General features: G+C 46.2%; 1 protein-coding gene across 1 annotated transcript; it reads left to right on the forward strand.

Moving 5' to 3' along the window:
• The first annotated feature begins 17,657 nt into the window (after positions 1 to 17,657).
• LOC143961820 (E3 ubiquitin/ISG15 ligase TRIM25-like) lies at positions 17,658 to 20,320 on the forward strand. The gene has a single exon (XM_077471152.1). The coding sequence runs from the start codon at positions 17,703 to 17,705 to the stop codon at positions 19,269 to 19,271; it is 1,569 nt and encodes a 522-aa protein (XP_077327278.1). The 5' UTR covers positions 17,658 to 17,702; the 3' UTR covers positions 19,272 to 20,320.
• Positions 20,321 to 21,338: the final 1,018 nt, after the last annotated feature.

The following is a 21,338-nucleotide window of genomic DNA, read 5'->3' on the forward strand; positions in this document are numbered from 1 at the left end:
AGTATATCTGCATGCATCTTCATCAACATAGAGGAATTTATCACTGTTGACCACTACTATCAGAGTTTCCTTAATAACTTTTTCAATGATACTTCTCATTTTTTTCGAGAGACTTTATGTATAACGATTAGAGGGTATTTTTAGCGCTGCACTACTTTGTTTATTATGTCTATTTGAGGTTTTTGTTATATTTGCCTTTAGTGTTCAGCAGCTGTGTTATTTACATTTTAAACATAAGGCCTTGTTTTGCACTGACTGACCTTACATTTATTATTGTCTAGTAGCACAGCCGGGTCTGCAGGCCAACACCCAAAATTCCATAGAGATTGATTGCTTTTATCTGTTTTTGCCCGACACTTTGCTGCAATTCATTGTGGACTAGGCTTGTGCAATTCGTTTCGTAACGAATCCAAATTCGGCCAAATTTTGCATCTTTCGGACATTCGGATGCATCCGAATGTCCGAATAAAATAATAACAAATTACAACGAATACGAAAGAAATATAACGAATTAATTCGACATGATTCGAAATAATTTCGAATGCATTAGAAATTATTTCAACATGATTCGACATTATTTCAACCACATTCGAAAATATTTTGTGACCCGACTTTAGGGCCATGTATCTCGGGGTCACATGGAGCTAGAAACTCCAAATTTGGATATGTTGTAGTGCTAGTATTATTGTGTTTGCATACCAAATATAAGTGACCCCGAGATATGTGGCCCCAAAATCGGGTCGCAAAATGTTATTAGTTATTAGAGCAGAGAATAACATTTTGCGACCCGATTTTGGGGCCACATATCTCGGGGTCACTAATAGCTAGAAACCCCAAATTTGGTATACAAACACAATAGTACTAGCACTACAACATATCCAAATTTGGAGTTTCTAGCACCAAGTGACCCCGAGATACATGGCCCTAAAGTCGGGTCACAAAATATTTTCGAATGTGGTTGAAATAATGTCGAATCATGTTGAAATCATTTCGAATCCGGTAGAAATATTTTCGAATTTGGTTGAAATATTTTCGAATGTGGCGGATTTTTCGAATTCGGTAGAAAATTAAACGAAATCCGAAAACTTATTTAAGGAAGTTAACAAATATAACTAAACGAAATTAATGAATTAACGAATTAAAACGAAACAAAACGAAACTCATTTTTTCCTTTTGCACAAGTCTATTGTGGACATGACCAATTTATATGCCCTGCAGTATATTGCCAACATCCCCCCAATCATCATATGCCCGTCTGTTTGAGTGGAGAGATTTGAATTTGGAGGAGTTTAAATTGTTTATGGGCCTCACCATAAACATGGGGCTTACAAAAAAAAAAAATAAAGGACATGCCTATTGGTCCACCAACCCCATCTACCACACGCCCATGTATTCTGCCGTAATGTCCAGGTCCCGATACGAGATGATTATGTGATTCCTTCATATCATGCGGCGCCTAGTGCCCTCCCCGCAATCATCCAAATTATGATACATTTTATAAAATTCGCCCAGTCGTAAATTTCTTTTTCCCAATGATTTGCAGAACTCTATGTCCCCGATCAGCATATATGTGTAGATGAGTCCCTGGTACCCTTTTCAGGCCGGCTAGGAATAAAACAATATAGAGTCAAATTTTACAAGCTTTGTGAGAGAGTCATGGGATATCTGTATGTGTTCCGCATATACAAAGGAAGAAATTCCCAGCTCCACCCCCCTGAGTGCCCGACCTACATGGGCAAAACTGGAAAAATTGTATGGGACCTACTTCCTAACAAAGGATATCACATATACCTTGACAACTTCTACACCACCCTTTTCAAACACTTATACATCGCAAAAACCCTGGCCTGCGGAACCTCCAGAAAGAATAGGAAGGGCTTCCCACAATCCATAGTGAACAAAAAGCTGCGGAGGGGGGAAAGAGCAACAATGAGATGCAACAAAGTGTTGGCCTTGAGGTGGAAGGATAACAGGAACGTGCACATGATGTCCACCATCCATGATGACACTACAATTGAGGTTCAAAGAAGACGACTTTGAGACCTCCTTATTGACAAATAGGGCTGAATCATTTGATCATTGAACCCCCCCCCTCCCCCCCATGTAGAGATTGCAATCACAAAAACCAACTTACTCGTTTCTTGTACAAGAAGGTAGCAATTTATCTCATCCATTTGGCCATTTATAATTCCTACATAGTCTACACCAAATCAACGGAAAGCCCCGTCCCCTTCCTAAAATTAATCAAAGAAGTTGTCACGTCCCTCATCTATCAACAAAGACCCCCCTCCCCCCAGAAGACCTTCGCTCTGATGCTGTTAGCCGACTTCATAAGCGCTATTTCTCGTACAACATTCCAACATCTGAAGCAGGCCAAAGACGGCAAACAAAATGTTGCGTGTACAGCAAAAGGGGATTTCGAAGAGATACCAGTTACCATTGTCTCCAGTGTCCCTCCCAACCTGGCCTTTGCATTGGTAAATGCTTCTGACTGTATCACACATCCCTAAAATATTAGCCCATATTTATAACCATTTCCTCATTTTCATCGTCTGTGCTGACCATTTTCCATGCTTCCTCAAATAAACACACCATTGCCTTCCATTTGAAATGACCCTGGCCTGTTTTTTGACTATGCCTCTGTCTACCGCTTGGACTGCTTCCACGTGAACTGACCCTGGCCTGTTGTTTTGACTATGCCTCTGCCTACCGCTTGGACTGCTTCCACGTGAACTGACCCTGGCCTGTTTTTTGACGATGCTTCTGCCTACCGCTTGGACTGCTTGCACGTGAACTGACCCTGGCCTGTTTTATGGACTATGCTTTTTGCCTACCGCTTGGACTGCTTGCACGTGAACTGACCCTGGCCTGTTTTATGGACTATGCTTTTACATACCGCTTGGACTGATCTGCTGCACTGCTACTGTAGTACACAGGGGTCTCACATATGTGATGGGCTACAGAATTGTTTTTCAGGATGGAGAAAACAATTTTTTGTTTTTTCTCTGGGTTTCATCATTTCCGGATTAGCGTCTGGTGTCTGGAGGCTCCATAGAGATTTGGGTGGGCAAAGCCTCTACCCACGTGTCCCTGTGCACAGGTCTTACCTGATTGCGGCCCACAGCCTGCTGCTAACTTACTGCCATCATGCCTCTGCCTGCTGCATGAACAGACCACACCTCTGCCTGCTACCTGGACTATGCAAATAATTAGCTGTAGCAAGAGATCACATGTTTATGAAGGGCTGGAGAGCGGTACAGTTATATGGCGTCCTTGGACTGGAAGTGGTTAATGAACGTTGCTGATGAGTGACGAAACGCGTCGGAGAGCAGTCTTTGAGAGTCACAGTCACAACGCGGACAGGCAGAAGGAGGATGCTGGCTGTACTGTTGAGTCTCTGTTACATGGTGCTGTAGCGCACACTATAAGGCACACTGAGGCTCTTCTAAACACTTTCACCCAGGCAGGAGAAAAGCCGCTGCAAAACAAAACACTCCTCACCCACGTGTAAGCGCAAATGGTAATCAGTGGCTGCCGGGGAAGAGCACTCACACAGAGATCCCGTGTTACAGCAACTGATACTACTCTCTGGAAGACCCGCCCTTTTCTAACACTTTTAAAAATCTATTTTTTGCTAAAAAAATGACTTATAATCCCCACACATTATATATAATATATATATATATAATGAGGATGGATCAGGCTGACTTCAGGAACTGTAGCTGGACAAGCAGGCCCCAGTGGCAGCGGACAGGAACCAGTAGACAGCAGGAGACCAACAGGAACAGGTGGATCACTCAGGGGCAGGCAGGCAGAAGAGTCAGGCAAGCCGGGTCAAACCAGACAGTCAGTACAGGAACAGATGCAGCAGGCAGAGGCAGGAACGTGCAACAGGCCGGGTCGGTAACGGATGAGCACGGATGGACCAGAGGATGAGACAGGTGCAGAGTCGTAGACAAGCCGGAGGTCAGAGGCAGGCAGAAGGCAGGGAAGGTCACAGGTCAGGCCGGGTCAATACACAAACAGATCAGATTCAGGTAATAGTATCAGGAACGCTGTAGATCAAGCAGCAAGATCTGAAGGGAGAACTGAGTTTAAATAGCCTGCCTGGCGCCGGTAACCGTGCGCGTGCGCACGCGAACGTGCGCACCAGCACCACAGCGATCACGCGCAACCACGATCGCGTGCACCAGGCACCCGCAGGCGCGCACAGACAGGTGACGGACCACTGTCCCCAACCAGCCTTTCCTGACACATACATCTAAATTTGTCCGGTTCCATCCATGTATGGCCAGCTTACTAGTTATCACTCTTACAAATGAGTTTTCATCATCTGACCACCTGCAAGTGGCAGAACTACCAGGGTCACAAAGGTCACACTTGCGACCGGGCCTTTGTGTTCTGCAACTGTCATGAGGGGCCCCAGCGGGGTTGCTGGCCAAAGGGCTCTGAGCTGACAGCTTCTCTCTCATACAGCCCAGAGTCTACACTGACAGGCATGGTAAAGGGCCACTGTGATTGGACCTTTACTGTGAAAGGCAGGGCAGCCATCAGACATTTTTGAGCCCCTTACACAGCTTTAGGCCTGGGCCCCCCCTCCCGGCCTGACCACCAACATTCCCCAGGGTCTGCCCCCTGGCTGTACCACTGAATTTTCCCACTGGCCATTCCATGTCATCCTCCTTTGTCTGCAATCCCATCTTCTCCATCCCATATCCTCATCCTCCTCCTCCAGTCCCATCTCCACCATCCCATGTACTCCTACTTCAGTCCCATCTCCTCCATCCCATTCCTCCTCCAGTCCCATCTCCTCCTACCACAGGAGGGGGGAAGTGGGACAGGAGGGGAGCAATGGGACAGGTGGGGGGCAGTGTGTTAGGAGGGGGGCAGAGAGACAGGAGGGGGAAATGTCACAGGAGGGGGGCAGTATGACAAAAGGGGGGCAGCCAGATGAAAGGAGTGCAGCAGGACAGGTGGGGGACAGTGGAACTGGAGGGGGAGGTGTCATGGGAGGAGGTCAGCAGGACAGGTGGGGGGCAGTAGGACAGGAGGGGAAGTGTCATGGAAGTGGGGCAGCGTCACAGGTGTGGGGGCAGCAGGACAGGTGGGGGCAGTGTCACAGGTGGGGGGGCAGTGTCACAGGTGGGGGGCAGTGTCAGAGGTAGGGGACAGCAGCACAGGTAAAGGGGCAGCAGCACAGGTGAGGGGCAATGTCACAGGTAGGGGACAGCAGGACAGATGGGGGCAGTGTCACAGGTGGGGGGCAATGTCACATGTAGGGGGCAGCAGGACAGGTGGGGGGCAGTGTCACAGGTAGGGGAAAGCAGGACAGATAAAGGGGCAGCAGGACAGGTGGGGCAGTTTCACAGGTAGGGGACAGCAGGACAGGTAAAGGGACAGCAGAACAGGTGGGAGGCAGTGTCACAGGTAGGGGACAGCAGGACAGGTAAAGGGGCAGCAGGACAGGTGGGGGGGCAGTGTCACAGGTAGGGGACAGAAGGACAGGTGGGGGGCAGTGTCACAGGTGGGGGGCAGTGTCACAGGTAAGGGGCAGCAGCACAGGTGGGAGGCAGTGTCACAGGTAGGGGACAGCAGGACAGGTGAGGGCAGTGACACAGGTGGGGGGCAGTGTCACAGGTGAGGGACAGCAGAACAGGTGGGGGGCAGTGTCATAGGTGGGGGCAATGTCACAGGTAGGGGACAGCAAGACAGGTAAAGGAACAGCAGCACAGGTGGGAGGCAGTATCACAGGTGGGAGACAGCAGGACAGGTGGGGGCAGTGTCACAGGTGGGGGGCAGTGTCACAGGTGGGGGGCAGTGTCACAGGTAGGGGACAGCAGGACAGGTGGGGCAGTGTCACAGGTGGCGGGCAGGACAGGTGGGGGGGCAGTGTCACACACACCTTGGGACGCACCAGTCCTCCCATCTCTCACCTGTCCAGCAGTACCAGGAGGGATAGCTGACCCTGTGTCCCATCTCCACCAGGCTCTCCGGGCTGCAGGCTCCTCCTCCCTGACCTCTTCCTCCATGGGGCCCTCCAACTGCCCTCGCACACTGTAGTACCGAAGTCGAAGCCTGCCTGACGACGTGCCCGGGTCTGCTCGTGAAAGTCGGCGGTGGGCTCACACTAGTAAGCTCCGTTCTCCTTTTATAGCGTGTGATGGGGTGGGCAGGGGAGGCTTCTCTCTCCTTCTCAATATCGGGCGGCCACCCGGGCCCGGCCAGTGCATGACAGACTAATGTCATGTTTTGAACGGGGAGCGTGCATGGCTAGCAGGCCCCTTAGGACACTCGGGCCCCTTACCGGAGTACTGCCTGTACCCCCCTGATGGCGACCCTGGTGAAAGGACAGAGAAGTCACAGAGTGCGCTGCAATGTGCGCCCCAGGAGGCATGCGGGAGACTGATTCTGGGAGGATGTCCATGGGTTCCCTCCAAAGAACTGGAAACCTGGGTCTCAGATGGAAGGAGGGGGCTCAGGGGGCCCTTCACGGTTTCTTCTGGCCCTAAAGGTTTTAGTTATGCCTCTGCCACCAGCCTGCTGACTGCTACTCTCTCTTTTTCCTCTTATCATCTGTCTGAGGACTGACACCTCTTTGGCATTGGTCCTGCCCGCTATTTGGCTGTCCTTCCTGGTGACACCGCACATCAATCAAACTCCACACCACAATACAGATGAAGAATAAAATAAAATGATATAAATGAGAACATACAGTTTGCTACTGAACAGAAAGTAGGTAAAGAAATCGAAAATACTGGGGGAAGGTGATACCTTCATGTCCCCTTGAATTTACATATTTTTGGCGTGAAGCCCCAATGAGGAGTTTTTTTTTAGAGATGTCACAGGGTAGATAGAGAACTTTGATATACAGATAGGCCCGAGGCAAAAAAAAAAATAGGCAAAGGGCACAGGGTTAAATTTAAATATAGTTAGGTGAGTGGTCACCTACGGTTATTGGATGGTTTGTAGAGAATAGGTGGGGCAGCTGGTTGGTAGGCAGAGAGTAAATCCAAGTACGCGGATATCCCTTGGAATATCCCCATCCTCATGGATTGGTTTTTACTGCTGCACATGCGGCCTTGGTGGTTGGGGTCTTTGGAGCTCTTAACATTTTCGGAATAGTTCATAGTGTGACCCATCTAAGGTAAGGTGTCCTCTGTTGGATCCCAGTTAATGTTGGATTAACTGGGAAGTGATAACAAGGAGGTATCTGTGGAGAAGTGTGTTGGTCCCGAACTGGTGTTGTTAAGTAGTAACGCAGATACGCGACCTGATGTTGGTTCTTTGGTGCCTTTATGTTACGGTTACTGGATTATGACTATTGTGTTATATGTTATATTTGTCTACTTGTTTATACTATAAATGGCCAACCTGGCCACATTTTCTCCAGATTAGTGTCGCCCCCTCATTTGTTCTTAATAATAAGATAGGGAGATATAGGTGGGAACAATTTATATGGTTTCGAGACATCTGTGGTGACAGAGAAAACCCACCGACCGCATCCCTTTCATTCTCGGTGAACGAATGATGGGATCGGACGTGTTGGTGGATCGGTCGTCATGACTGATATGGAGCTGCATTGCTGGAGATTGATGATGGATTCACATTGCGGAACTTGTTTTTTGAATGAGCTTGTCAATGTGTGTGTCTTTATTTACTATTTTCAGATTCCTGTAAGCCCCTATCTGCGGATTCTCACAACCACCAGGAAAAGGTTAAGGGGAAGAGTCCTTTGTCCTCATCAGCATTGGGACAAGGTGGTTTGGCATGGGGTCTTCCCAATAAATGAATGACTTGCTGCTACTTCCGGGAGGAGGTTCAGGTGGGCAAACAGTTTGATTGGAATACAATCTGGAAACAGGCGGGGTTCTGTGTGAACTCTGCACTGTAGTGACCCTGAAGCCCCCATCCCTAGTGACCAATTTTTACACAGATGACCTCCTGTAAATATAAGAACTTTTTTTTTTTTCCTTGAAGGAATAACAAAATACAGTAAAGTTTCTTGTTTTATTATACAGTAAATGACAATTGTGTCACAGAGAACTATAATACGTGAATTAAAAAATATTAAATAATTGATACAAATTATTCTATGAACCATAACCCAGTAAATCTGCGGTTTGAGGAGTGTTTCATACTTTGAAAAGGAATGGAATGCGATTGTTAAAAATAGTAAACTGGTTCATCCACTGGAGGTGCAAAATGGGAGGGGGAGACCAGCAGGGGGAGAAGAAAAGAGCAAAACTTTATATAATACAGAAGAAAAAATAAAAAAATAAATCTGTGACTTCACCACCCAGAATGGAGACCCACCAAACCTCAACCAAAATCTCCAGACCTGTCTGGTCTTAAAATGAGCTTTAAAATTAGTCCTAAAAATGGTCTCATTGGGAGTTCTATTGGAGCACTTTTTTTTTTTTGCTGCATCATTCTTCTATTTTTTTTTTTGTTTTACCTTGGAACAAAAATGTATAATTTTATTAAATGTATGTAGCACCCCCGGGGGTTTGGTCAGGGAGCTCCTCACCCAATTCCTTGTCAGCAGTGAATACTATAGTTAATTGCTAGGGATCCATTGACTTCTCCCTAAGTTTAGCCTGGTTGTACTTTCCTCTTCTACCACCAGGTGGGCCGGCACTTTAAAGTAATAAAAAAGTAAAAAATTAAAATTATTTTAAACCGCGCTCTCTGTGAATATTGTGATGTAAAGTGCACAAAATGCTTGAAAAGCAGTAGAACAATCTCTAAATACAAAAAAAAAAAAAATGAAAAATATAAACTTATGTATATAATGTCCCAAGTTATGCACAAAATGCAACAAAATAGTATCCAAGTGCAAAAACTGTGATGCAATAAAGTTAATTTGATATTAAATAATCTATGATGTATTCTGGGTCTTAAATTAAAAATTCCACCACCATCAACACCTGCCACACATCCTACTCAACGAAATCCCATGGCACCCATTATCAGTGTTGGTCATCTTACTTTAAAAAAAGTAATTAGTTAAGTTACAAATTACTTCTCCCAAAAAGTAATTGTGTTAGTAACTCAATTACTACATTGGGAAAGTAATTAGTTACTCAGCAAAGTAACTGTGACTTTTTTTTATTTATTTTTTATATTGTATAATGCAATTAGATTCTATAACATCTTTAATATCAAAGATGTTTATATTAACTGATTGAAGAATAAAAACACTATATACAGTATTTTAGAACATTTGGTATTTATTTGAACCCAAATGTTGAGGGGGGTGGCAGCGGTGGTACTCGAGGGGGTGGCAGTGGTGGTACTCGAGGGGGTGGCAGTGGTGGTACTTGAGGGGGTGGCAGTGGTGGTACTTGAGGGGGTGGCAGCGGTGGTTCTTGAGGGGGTGGCAGCAGTGGTACTTGAGGGGGTGGCAGCAGTGGTGTGCTGGGGGGTGGCAGGCAGCGTGGTACTTGGGGGGGGGGTGGCTGCGGTGGTGGTGCCATCCTCTCCCACCACTACCACCTCTGCCTCTGACTGATCCCATTCTCCAACACCACTGATCTCATCCCTACCCCACCCCCCCCCATTACCTCTGTTGTAGAAGTGATGGTGGGTGGGTAGGGATGGGATCAGTAAGAAGCAGAGGTGGTGGAGAACTTGGTATGGATCAATTGCACTGCAATTCGAATCATCAGTCGCTTACTTGAATGCCTCCAGGGATGCCTTTCCTCATGGGGAGAGAGAGAGACCCTCCCCTTCACTCGATTGGTGTCAGCTGGTCAGCTGACTTCATTTTTCAGTGTCAGCCCCGCCTCCCTACATTCTCTCTCTGGATAGGCGGAGCGGGATGGGGCGGTCCAGACAGTCTCTCTTAGTCTCAGCCTCTTCTCAGTTCATTGGGCGAAAGCCCCCCTCCCCCGTGGCGGAACGAACGGCCAGGCAGCGCGGCCAGGGCGGGGCCTCCTGGGCGGTGGATGTAATTGAGGTAACTCTGCCCAAGTAATGGGAACTGAGTTACCATGAGGGGAAGAGTAATCAGTTAGATTACTTGTTACCCTCTAAAGTAACTGCATTACGTAACTCTGTTTATTTTAACTCAGTTACTTACATCACTGCCCATTACAGGTAGTCATATAGGCTCAAACGACAATCCCAACCGGAATTCCTAGTGGCCTCGCCACTGGTTGTCAAAAATGGGATTCAATCGGCATCAGGCTTTGGATGTTTCAGTGGGTGCGCTCCAGATAGATGTATACCATACCCTCGGCAGGAAACCAATTTTTAGTGGGAAATAAAGAAAGATGTGACCCCTGATGACGTCAGAGCGTGCTGATGAAACATGTTGGGTGGATTGAACGTGACACATGGCTTCCATCGTTTGTAATGCAGCCCAGAACGCTGACGGCGTTTTTCAAAACACGTGCAAGTGTTAGTTGCTAAGGAAAACCTTTTGCGATGTTTCTGAACTCTTTTTACCTGTTTTTAATGGAATCATAAACCTACTTCACTATGGAAGTTCCATCTTTCTTTATTTCCCACTAACCCTTCACTGTGTAGGTAACTGGGTACTCAAGGCTGAACCCCCACAGGAAAAAAATATATATCTGCAGCCCTGCTTGAAGGTTTCTGAATGACCAAGCTAAGGACCCAGCAGTTAAGCGTAGGTGACGCTTGAGGGAGATACCACCGCAAAAGCCTTGAGGAGCTCACGGGATTAGTGAATCAGAGGGTCCAGTGAGAGACCAGGAGCTCAAGGGGCTGAAGAACTACAAGGAGAAGTTGTAGTACAGCTGAGAGAACTGTTACTTTGAGTTAGCATATGAGAAATCCTGCACGTGCAGAAGTGGCGCCTTGCTGGGGGCCTTTTCCTGTACGGCTGTTATCCTATTGAAGTCTCAGTGTCTGCCATTTGAAATCGCAACTACTTAAGGGTGTCCTGGTCCTAACCCTCTTTCCCTTGCAAAATATAAAAAGGACTGTTAAAGAAATAAAACCTCTTTGCATCCAAGAAGTGTTTGGCGCCCAGTGACCTTTACCACCTTTGCACCCACTGTGCCTCACAACCCACCACATATTGAAGGATGTCAGCTGTCTTTGGCCTTGAAGGTTCCCATTAGACTGGAAGAGGTCAGAGATTCTGCTACATGTAAAATTCAAAATTATTGTAAAATCAGATGATGGGATAGAGAGGTGTACAGGGACAATCGGCCTTTACAAAAACAGTGAGGGGCCTATTTATAAAATAAAATAGACTTTGTAAATATCTCAATATTCATGTAAGCATAACGAATAATATCCATAATCAGGGCCAGACTTACCATTGGGCTTGACTGGGCTCAAGCCCATGGGCACCGTCGAGATACATATCGGAGTGTACTCAGCTCGGCTCGCAGTCACGCCCAGTCCCGCCCTATGATGGACATAACACAGGGACTGGGCGTGACTGTGAGCTGAGCCAAGTACACTCGGCTAATCTCGGCTCCGCTCAGTACTGCGAGAGGACCCGAGAGCCGCAGAGAGAACCCGAGAGCCACAGAGAGGACCCGAGAGCCGCCGAGAGAACCCGAGAGCCGCAGAGAGGACCCGAGAGCCGCCGAGAGAACCCGAGAGCCGCAGAGAGGACCCGAGAGCCGCAGAGAGGACCCGAGAGCCGCCGAGAGAACCCGAGAGCCACCGAGAGGACACGAGAGCCGCCGAGAGAACCCGAGAGCCGCAGAGAGGACCCGAGAGGCGCCGAGAGAACCCGAGAGCCACGAGAGGACCTGAGAGCCGCCGAGAGAACCTGAGAGCCACCGAGAGGACCCGAGAGCCGCCAAGAGAACCCGAGAGCCGCGGAGAGGACCCGAGAGCCGCCGAGAGAACCCGAGAGCCACCGAGAGGACCCGAGAGCCGCAGAGAGAACCCGAGAGCCGCAGAGAGGACCCGAGAGCCGCCGAGAGAACCCGAGAGCCACCAAGAGGACCTGAGAGCCGCAGAGAGGACCCAAGAGCCGCAGAGAGGACCCAAGAGCCGCCAAGATACACAGGACTCTATATCTCGGCAGTGCCATTTTTAAACTTCAAGACTGCAATGACAAGGCTGCTTGAACAAGGCTACACTGAAAAGGCTGCAATGACACTGGATAAGGCTGCAGATGGATGGGCAAGGCTGCAGATGGACACTGATAAAGCTGCATTGATGGGCATTTACATGTAAGTTTTTTTCCTTAAACTTCCCTCCTAAAAGTTTTTTTCCTTAAAATTCCCTCCTACACTTGGGGTGCGTGTTATACTCCGGCGCGTGTTATACGCGATAAATACGGTAATGTATAGAAGGTAGGGCCCAAAAGTGACTTAAGCCCAGGGGCCCCCACCACCCCTAAGTCCTGCCCTGTCCGTAATGTTTGTAATATGTGTGTGATCGTTTTCCTTGTTGCCCTTTGCGGGGCACATTGGGTTCTAAGAGAAAAGAACATTCAACCATGAGAGATAATAGAGAAAACAGCCTAATGTCTAAGCCTAAGAACATTCAGCCAGCAGGGGAGAAAATATGAGGGAGACCTCTGTACAGTCTATGGAGAATCTTGTGTGAATGGTTGTTAGGCCCAATGAACCTCCATCTGCTGTGTGAAGAAAGTGCGATCCGGAGACGAGGAAATAGATGAAGTGTCGCCATGACTAAAGGAGAAACAGGTTTAAAGCTCTGTAGGTTAGTGTGTGAGGGGCGTTCTTACCTGATTGGAGGCTGATGGTCAGATGCGCAGGGTGGAGCTGCAATGGTGGTTCATCGGAAGGGTTGCTGGGTATTCATTCTGGAAAGTTCCGGCGATAAGAAGACTTTCCCTCCCTCCCGCCCAGTATTCAGGGTTTATGGTGTATTGTGGGACAGTTACAAATTTTCTAAAAAAAAATTAGCATTTTTGAACTTCTGTCTTTGGGGGGTGAGTGATTAATGATATTGTTAGAAATTGGGGGGCCCGTCTAGGCTATGGCACTTCCACCTGGTTGGTTGTTGGTGGTTCTCCCAGGAGCTGGGTTTTGATCTAATATTTCACACCAGGGCCCGTTCCAGCACCCACCAACAGTAACTGTGAGGGCTTACAGTGTTGTGGCACCACCACCACCAAAGGCCCATTTTTTGTGCACCAGTTTAACAGGGGCATGTAATTACAATTCTTGATATAATATTTCACAGCAGGGCCGAACAGCCACCAAGCGTAACCGTGAGCAAAGAGTAACAGTGTTGTGGCACCACCACCACAGTTAAAGGCACCAATGTTTCTGCCCATGTTAAACAGGGGCAGAAACATTGGGCCTTTAGTGGTGTTGGTGCCACAACACTGTGGAGACACTAAAAGGTGTCTCCACTGATGCTTTATCACCAATCCTTGTTTACCTAATAACGCAAAATTTTCAAAATCCAATTGTCATTGGGACAGAAAGGTGAAACCTTCTGAACAGGGGGGCACAGAGAGAAAAACAAATGTTACAGGGGTGATAACCCTTCCCTATGTTATCCAAAAAGCTTAAAAATAGATTTTTTGGCTGGAGCTACACTTAAAAAAAGTACCTATTCCAAATTACAAACAGATTCAACTTAAGAACAAACCTACACAGTCCCTTTCTTGTTTGTAACCCAGGGACCGTCTATATACTGCTGTTCAGAGTATGTACAGTAGGGCCTAGGGGCTCCACGCCTTTTTTTTTTATTTGAGTGTGGGGTTCCCCTTAATATCCATACCAGGCCTGGTAATGGGCTGGAGGGGGGGGGGGGGGGCGTTATGCCGTTTGTCTCAATGATTTTCAGCTATAGTGCCAGGACCAGACATTACATTCCAGCTGAAAGCAGTTTTAAATGACTTTTGTTCCTTTAGAAATGTAATTTTGCTGTCGGACTGTTCTAAACACGGGAAACATGCGCCATTTTACAGGCATACTATAGACACCCCCCAGGTACAAAATTTCAAGGAATATTTCACTTTTAGTGTTTCACTTTAAGCATTATTAAAATCACTGCTCCTGAATAACTTCCTTTTTAAAATGTTGTTTTGCTTTGATACATGTGCCCTGGGGCAGGACCCGAGTCCAGAAAAAAACGTTTTATGACAATAACTTGCATATTAGCCTTTAAAATTAGCACTTTTGATTTTTCACGTTCGGGTCCCATAGACTTTAACGGTGTTCACGCAAACTTTTTGTCAGTTTGGGTGTTCATCCCTACTGTACACAGTGCAGACGTCTCCCTCATATTATTTCCCCTGCTGGTTGAATGTTCTTATCCTATAGTGTCAGGCTGTTCTCTCTATTGGTGAACGGTAACTCTCATGGTGGAATGTTCTTAGGCCGCGTACACACGCGGGGACTGTTCGCCCAACTTTGTCCGCTGAACAGTGTTTCGGCAAACAGTCCGCTCGTGTGTGGGCTTTCAGCGGACAGTTTCAGCGAACAGTCTGCTGAACAAAGTTTTTCGGAAATTCCGAAAAACTGTCCGCTGAAACAAAGTTTCAGCGAACAGTCCCCTCGTGTGTAGGCTTGTTCGTCAAACTAAGTTCCGCGCATGCTCAGAAAGGATTTACATGCCGAAAGTTATAATGCAGTGTATAGGACGTCGTATTTTTCGTCCCGTCGTACGTGCCGTTCACGTCATCGCGCACGGTTTCAGCAAACTGTTCGTCCGTCGTGTGTGGCCATGTCCGTCCATGCTAATTTTGAGCGGACTGTTTGCCGAAACTGTTTGACGGACAAATTTGGGCGAACAGTCCCCGCGTGTGTACGCGGCCTTAGAGCTATTTTTCTCTTAGAACTGAATGTCAGGGAATGTTACATTCTCCTGGTGAAAGGTAACAAAGTAACTATTACACACATATTGCAATCATTATGGGTATCATTCATCATTCTTATATGAATACTGAGGCATTGTCACAGCCAATAATTTATAAATAGAGTGTGACCTGAAATATTCATAAAATATTACTGGAAGTGGTTTTGCCAATTGGTAAACATGGGAAATGTTTCTATTGAATGAACAACTTTACTAACTGAAAGAGGATGAAATGGTGGGAACCGGCCTTGTACTTAGATATAAAACATGCTCCATAGATATAGAACAGTGAGTAAGCGTTGCCACCCTAAGATAGGAAGTGTGTCACTGGCAGGACCAACTGGTAAGAATAAAGGAAGAAAGCATGAATAAAGAAAACAAATGTAACCACTGTATTTAAGGATTGGTAAGCTGCGCCATATTACATTTTTGTTCTAGGGATTAGATACACATTTATACTGATGGAGGTGATGAGATTGTTTTCTGTTTGTGCGGATTGTCTCTGTTATGGCCGTTCCTGTAATCTGTGCCGTGCCATCCGTAACGGATCCCCATCGCACTCCACTCTGGACACAATCTGGACATTCAGATATCAGATATCACAGCCCATAAATTGTAAGAAGCAGGCAAGACTAACTCAGTTACAAAACTGAAACGTGAAATCCTTTATTGGACAAGAAATACAGGCTTTTATACATTTGAGAAGAACATTCCCACCTTCTAATCATATTATCCTAACAATACAACTGTAACCAAAAACATAAATTAACACAAGCTAATTAAAGTGGTTGTAAACCCTTATAGACCACCTGGTGCTACAGGTAAGCCTATAATAAGGCTTACCTGTAGCTACCCAGTCTATCTCCTAAACCTGCATGGTTTAGGAGATATCCCCTGTATTTGCATGTGCCTATGCCATCGGCACATGCCGTTACCGCGCACATGTGCGGGAGTGCTGTCATAGTGTCTCTGGCCAATTACAGCGCCAGAGCCGCGATACATGGAAGTAACCCCCGGGAGTGATGTCGCCGGCCGGTGCTGTGTACGGGCACTGCAGCGAGGGCTTCGATTTCAAGTAAGTATTACGCCCTTGTCTTGCTGGAGTTCGTTTTTTTTCCCTCAAAGTGGGTTTACAACCCCTTTAAGTAATCATTTAACCAGCCCAGGTGACTCAGAGGCCTGACCTTTTCGGGGCAGACTTACTGTCTATTAGCTCAGAAAACACAACACACATTATCATAAATATCAAAACCCAGGATACCTTTACACAATAGCAGGAGCTCCCAGAAGTAGCAGACTGTCCGGCTCCAGAGGCCAAGGTGATCAGCTCTTTCAATTAACATGTATAGTTCAGAATCAAACAAACCAGGAATAGTATTTGCATATTTCCTGGGAGATATTGTGGCTAAATATTACTGTTCCATTTTAAGTAATCCAAGCCACATCCTTAAAGAGGAAGTAAACCCTGATGAGTTTACTTCCTCTTTCATTCCCTGCAAAGGCAAAGCATAATGGACTACTATGCATCGCATAGTAGTCCATTATGTGTCACTTACCTGACACAGGAGCCAGCGAAGTCACCGCTGTCCCCTGTAGTCCGCCGCATCCATCTTGTTGGTGGGGTCTTGCAGCTCCGTCGCTGTCATTCGGCGAAGCCGCGATGATGTCACTCCCGCGCATGCGCACGAGAGCCGACACGCGCGGCAGCTCCGTCGTTGAGAATGCCGCGCTCAGTGTGCCTGCGCGTCGCTGTCTACGGCGCATGCACCGTAGACAGTGGTGCCCGTTTTCGGGCAAATATCTCCTAAACCATATAGGTTTAGGAGATATTGCTTGGACCTACAGGTAAGCCTTAATCTAGGCTTACCTGTAGGTCAAAGTGGTTTGTAAGGGTTTACAACCACTTTAATGTCCTTTATTTTCTTGGTCATCCTGTGCCCCTAATAGACACAGGGTGACTTAGACATAGGAGGTGCATGGGGAGCTGAAGCAAGGGTTCCCCGACCTCTCCAAGGGATTCTGGGTTCCACCAGCCCCTCACCCATAGTGATTCCCGTCACACCGTCAATCACTGTCATGCTTCTATGTAAGGGTGGGGAAAAGCCACAAAAACTTACCTGACCCACTGACCTCCAGAGTGCACCTCATTTCCAATGTACACATTTGGCCTGCACACGGCACTATTCACTGAGAGCATGGCAGGAGAACCCCCAATCCATACCAAGCCCTTTTGTGTCAGGTATGGATTTTGAAGGGAACCCCACACCAAAATGTAAAAAATGCTGTGGTGTCCCGCCCAAAACCATACCAGACCCTTATTCGAGCATGCAGACTGGCAGGCCAGGAAAGAGGGGGGGGGGTGTGAAACTTTTGGGGTTTGTACAATAATTTGTCAGTGCGCTGGATGATTTTGGATAAATGCAACAGACTGCCATACATTGTGCATCTTCCACCCTCCCCCAACCATATACCCCATGAGACCTCCATCCATGATCCTTGACACACAGGTATTACCTTCCGTACTTCTTGTCCTTCCTCTATGGAAAGCCCCTGTGAGCAGGTCCTCCTATTTATCTTGTCTTCCATTATTTTGTTATTGTATCGTCTCCCTTTGTAGTTTAAATCACGGCACACCTTGTTGGAGCTCTATTAATCCTGAATAATAATAAAAATTATATTGTTTCTTAAGCATTTATTTTATTCATGTAGTTTATCGACAATCCAAGCTAAGAAAGAAAACATTAAAAAGTATTTTTGTCTTTAAAATTAATTATGAGTTTATTCATAAACAATCAAGGGTGTGTGTCCTATTCTGACATCGAAAAGATTCTGAATAAGTAACCTGAGAGCTGAGCTCAGCCTCGCCCTGTGCAGACGAGTTGTAACCGAGTCTAGAGACTTTCAGTTTCGTTTCTCTTCTGCTGTCAGCGATGGCGTCTGGTGATCTGAGAGCTGAGTTGGAATGTTCCGTCTGTCTGAACATTTATACGGATCCTGTAATGCTGATATGTGGTCACAACTTCTGCCGGGTCTGTATTGATGGTGTGCTGGATACACAGGAGGGGTCTGGAGGATATTCCTGTCCTGAATGTAGAGAGGAGTTTCCGGATCGGCCTGCACTGCAGAAGAACATGAAACTACGTAACATAGCAGAGACTTTCCTGTCTCCTCAGCCAGATCAAGAGGAGTCCGGGGTCTTCTGTACTTACTGTGTGGACTCTCCTGTACCTGCTGTTAGATCCTGTCTGCTCTGTGAGGTTTCTTTGTGTGATAAACACCTGAGAGTCCACAAAAAGTCCCCAGAACACGTCTTATGTGACCCCACCTTGTCCATGGAGAGCCGGAAATGCTCCGTCCATAAGAAGGTCCTGGAGTATTACTGCACTGAGGATGAGACCTGTGTCTGTAAGTTTTGTGTGACTGGAGAACATCAAGGACACCAAATGGAGATGCTGGATAAGGCTTCTGAGAAGAAGAAGGAGACGCTGAGGAATGTTCTGCAGAAACTTCTGACAAAGAAAGTGGAGATGGAGGAAAGAGTCCAGAGTCTGCAGGAACACCAGAGGAAAGTAGAAGAAGAAGCCGCTGGTGACACCGAGAGAGTCACTGCCCTGTTTAGAGATCTCAGGAGACGTCTGGAAGACCTGGAGAAGAGAGCCCTGAGGGACATCTCTGGGAGGGCAGAGCGGATCTCCATCTCCATCCGGGATCTGGAAATAAAGAAGGAGGAGCTGTCCAGGAAGTTGCGTCACATTGAGGAGCTGTGTAACGTGACGGATCCACTGACTGTCTTACAGGAATCAGACACAGGTGACTTGTGTGATACTGAGGATGGAGATAATGAGGACAGAGAGAGACATGAGGAGCTCCTCCATGATGGAGGGGGTCTGGATGTGGCGGGGGTCTTACACACAGGTTTATCTGATATAATAACAAAGGTAAATGTATACTCCTATATACAGGGAGCTGCAGACATATTACTGGATGGAAACACAGCTCATAAATATCTACAGATATCAGATGACAGGAAAACTGTATCCAGGTCACATAGAAAACAGAATCACCCACAAACACCAGAGAGATTTCAGGATGATCCTCAGGTGATGAGCAGTCGGAGTTTCTCCTCGGGGAGACATTACTGGGAAGTGGATGTCAGGGGTTCAAAGAGCTTGAGAGTCGGAATGTGTTACCCCAGTATAGATAGGAGAGGAGAAGAGTCCAGGATTGGAGATAATAACAAGTCCTGGGTATTGGACAGGGAAGGTAATCAGTATTGTGTGATACATGACAGTAAAGAGATCCTCTTACCCACCAATCTCTCCAGTAACAGAGTCAGGATAGATCTGGATTATGAGGCCGGGCGGATCTCCTTTTATGATCTGTGTGACCCGATCCGACACCTCCACACCTTCACCACCACCTTCACTGAGCCCCTCCATGCTGGGATATATGTATGGAGAGGACGTATAAAGATAAGTGGGAGGAATCGGGAGATGTGAGAACTCCACCCAGAGTCTGGTAACATCGCAGGGACAGTCAGTAGGATTGGTTTCTTTGTTCAGACAATGCTTGGAAGAAGTGGTGACTCCTGGGAAAAGTATGAGGGCTGTCATTGCGGGCCTCCTTATGAAAATGCTAGTTACCCGGCTTTGTACTTGTTCCAGCTCAAACACTGGGGCACTATCAAATCCAAAGCATAGACATGACAGCCAGGGAACTAGCATTCTCAAAGGAAGAGTATAGCAAAGGCAGCCCCATAATTCTCTCATGACAGTTGTCCTTTTACCCCTTGCTGACCATCATCTGTATATATACGACCTGTAAACAAGAGGTTATACTAAGGTTGTGGCCACAGAAACCGGTGATCGGCTGTTTTGTAAAAGTAATCTGGGTGGCTTTACAATGTCCATTCACTTTTGCAACAGACTATCCTTCCTCCCGTCACTGCCTGCAGGGTTTTCCAGGCTCTCCCAGTTCTCCCGGGAGCCCGGGATTGTGGTAAGTGTCCAAGACGTAATCATGCTGAGGAGATGGAGGAACAACAGTTCTGCGATCTCCTCTGGGATGACTTAATCCAGAAGTGATAATGATTTCATCACTTCCAGTTTCAGAGCTTCTCCTCTGCCCTCTGGAGGTCAGGAGAGACATTGGAGGGTGTAATAGACCATAAAGAGGACCTGTCACCTGCCAAAAGCTATCACAGGGGTGCTAATCGGTGACGGTTATTTTATTCCTCGCTTTCTATCAATGTCGGTCGTTTTCACAGTCCTGGAAATGCATGTCTCCTGCATACAGGACAGAATTCTGGGAAATCTCTGCCAGAAAACATGATCAGGAATGAGTCTGCCCAATCTTATAGGGCACTACTGGTCTGTTCTTGGAGGTTTCTTTTGTTTTCAGCATGCCACTGCATCATTTAACCACTTCAAGACCAAAATGTTTCACCCCCTTCCTGCCCAGGAAATTTTTTTACACACTGTACCCAAATTTATTTTATATATATATATATATATGTATATATATATATATATATATATATATATATATATATGTGTGTGTGTGTGTAATTTAAAAAAAAAACAGATAGAGCTATTGGTGATATTTAAATCAGATTTTTTTTTTTTGTTTCTGTTATAAAGTTTAGCAAATCAATAATCTTTCATCGTAAATTTAGGTCAAAAAGTATTCTGCTACATTTCTTTGATAAAAAAAAAGGCCATATTATGGTACATTATTTAGTCTGTGTGAAACTTATAGAGTATACAAACTATGGGATATATACGAGGGGTCTTTAAAAAGTTTCTGCACTTTTATATTTTTGTTGGAAACTGAAGTAATTGGTATAATAAATATTATTTTACCTATGTATTAATATGTCTATTCCTATAGTTAGCTAGTCTATTAAAACTCTGACCACATGTTACTATTGATATAAAAAAATAATACAAGGTTAGCTATGAAACAAAGCACACGGCTTAATAACAAGGTCTTATTTATTTCCCAAGAAAATAGGAAATGCTGACACAAAATACTAAATAGATATTACAAACATATGCCAACAAAAAGCATCATATCAGAATATCAAAGATAGCTATGACTAAGCACCGTGTTCGGTGTGAAACATGTCAGCGGCTGTGCAGTTAGTCTGTTTACCAGCCTAGATGCTATGATTTTAATTACATTTTTGAAATAAAGTTGAATAATTCGGAGTGCGGCTATCCAGCTACATCTTTTCTACTTCAGAATATCAAAGATACTTATCGAAAAGCTCTCTCCGAGGCTTTGTATCGTCAGGCTCAAAATGGTGGAGAGCCATGTGGCTCAAGATACAGAGAGCTCTTGGACTTGTTCAGTCCTTTTATACTTCAAACATACACCATCCAAACCCAACCCCAGTGCCATCCCATCTAGACTTTTGACAAATCACAGTATTTATGGGGCAGTCCTTCTCAACAGATTATATCACTGTCTGTCCTGCTGTACTTTGGCCTCTAGGGGCAGCATTGTCCATGTCAATCCTTAGGTGCCTGTTGATCCTTTGATCTTTGTCACCCGCCGTCATCAAT

The sequence above is a fragment of the Lithobates pipiens genome, unplaced genomic scaffold (genome assembly GCF_037356315.1).
Source record: "Lithobates pipiens isolate NorthernLeopardFrog02 unplaced genomic scaffold, aLitPip1_a1.2 Scaffold_8, whole genome shotgun sequence".
NCBI classification, from domain to species: Eukaryota; Metazoa; Chordata; class Amphibia; order Anura; family Ranidae; genus Lithobates; species Lithobates pipiens.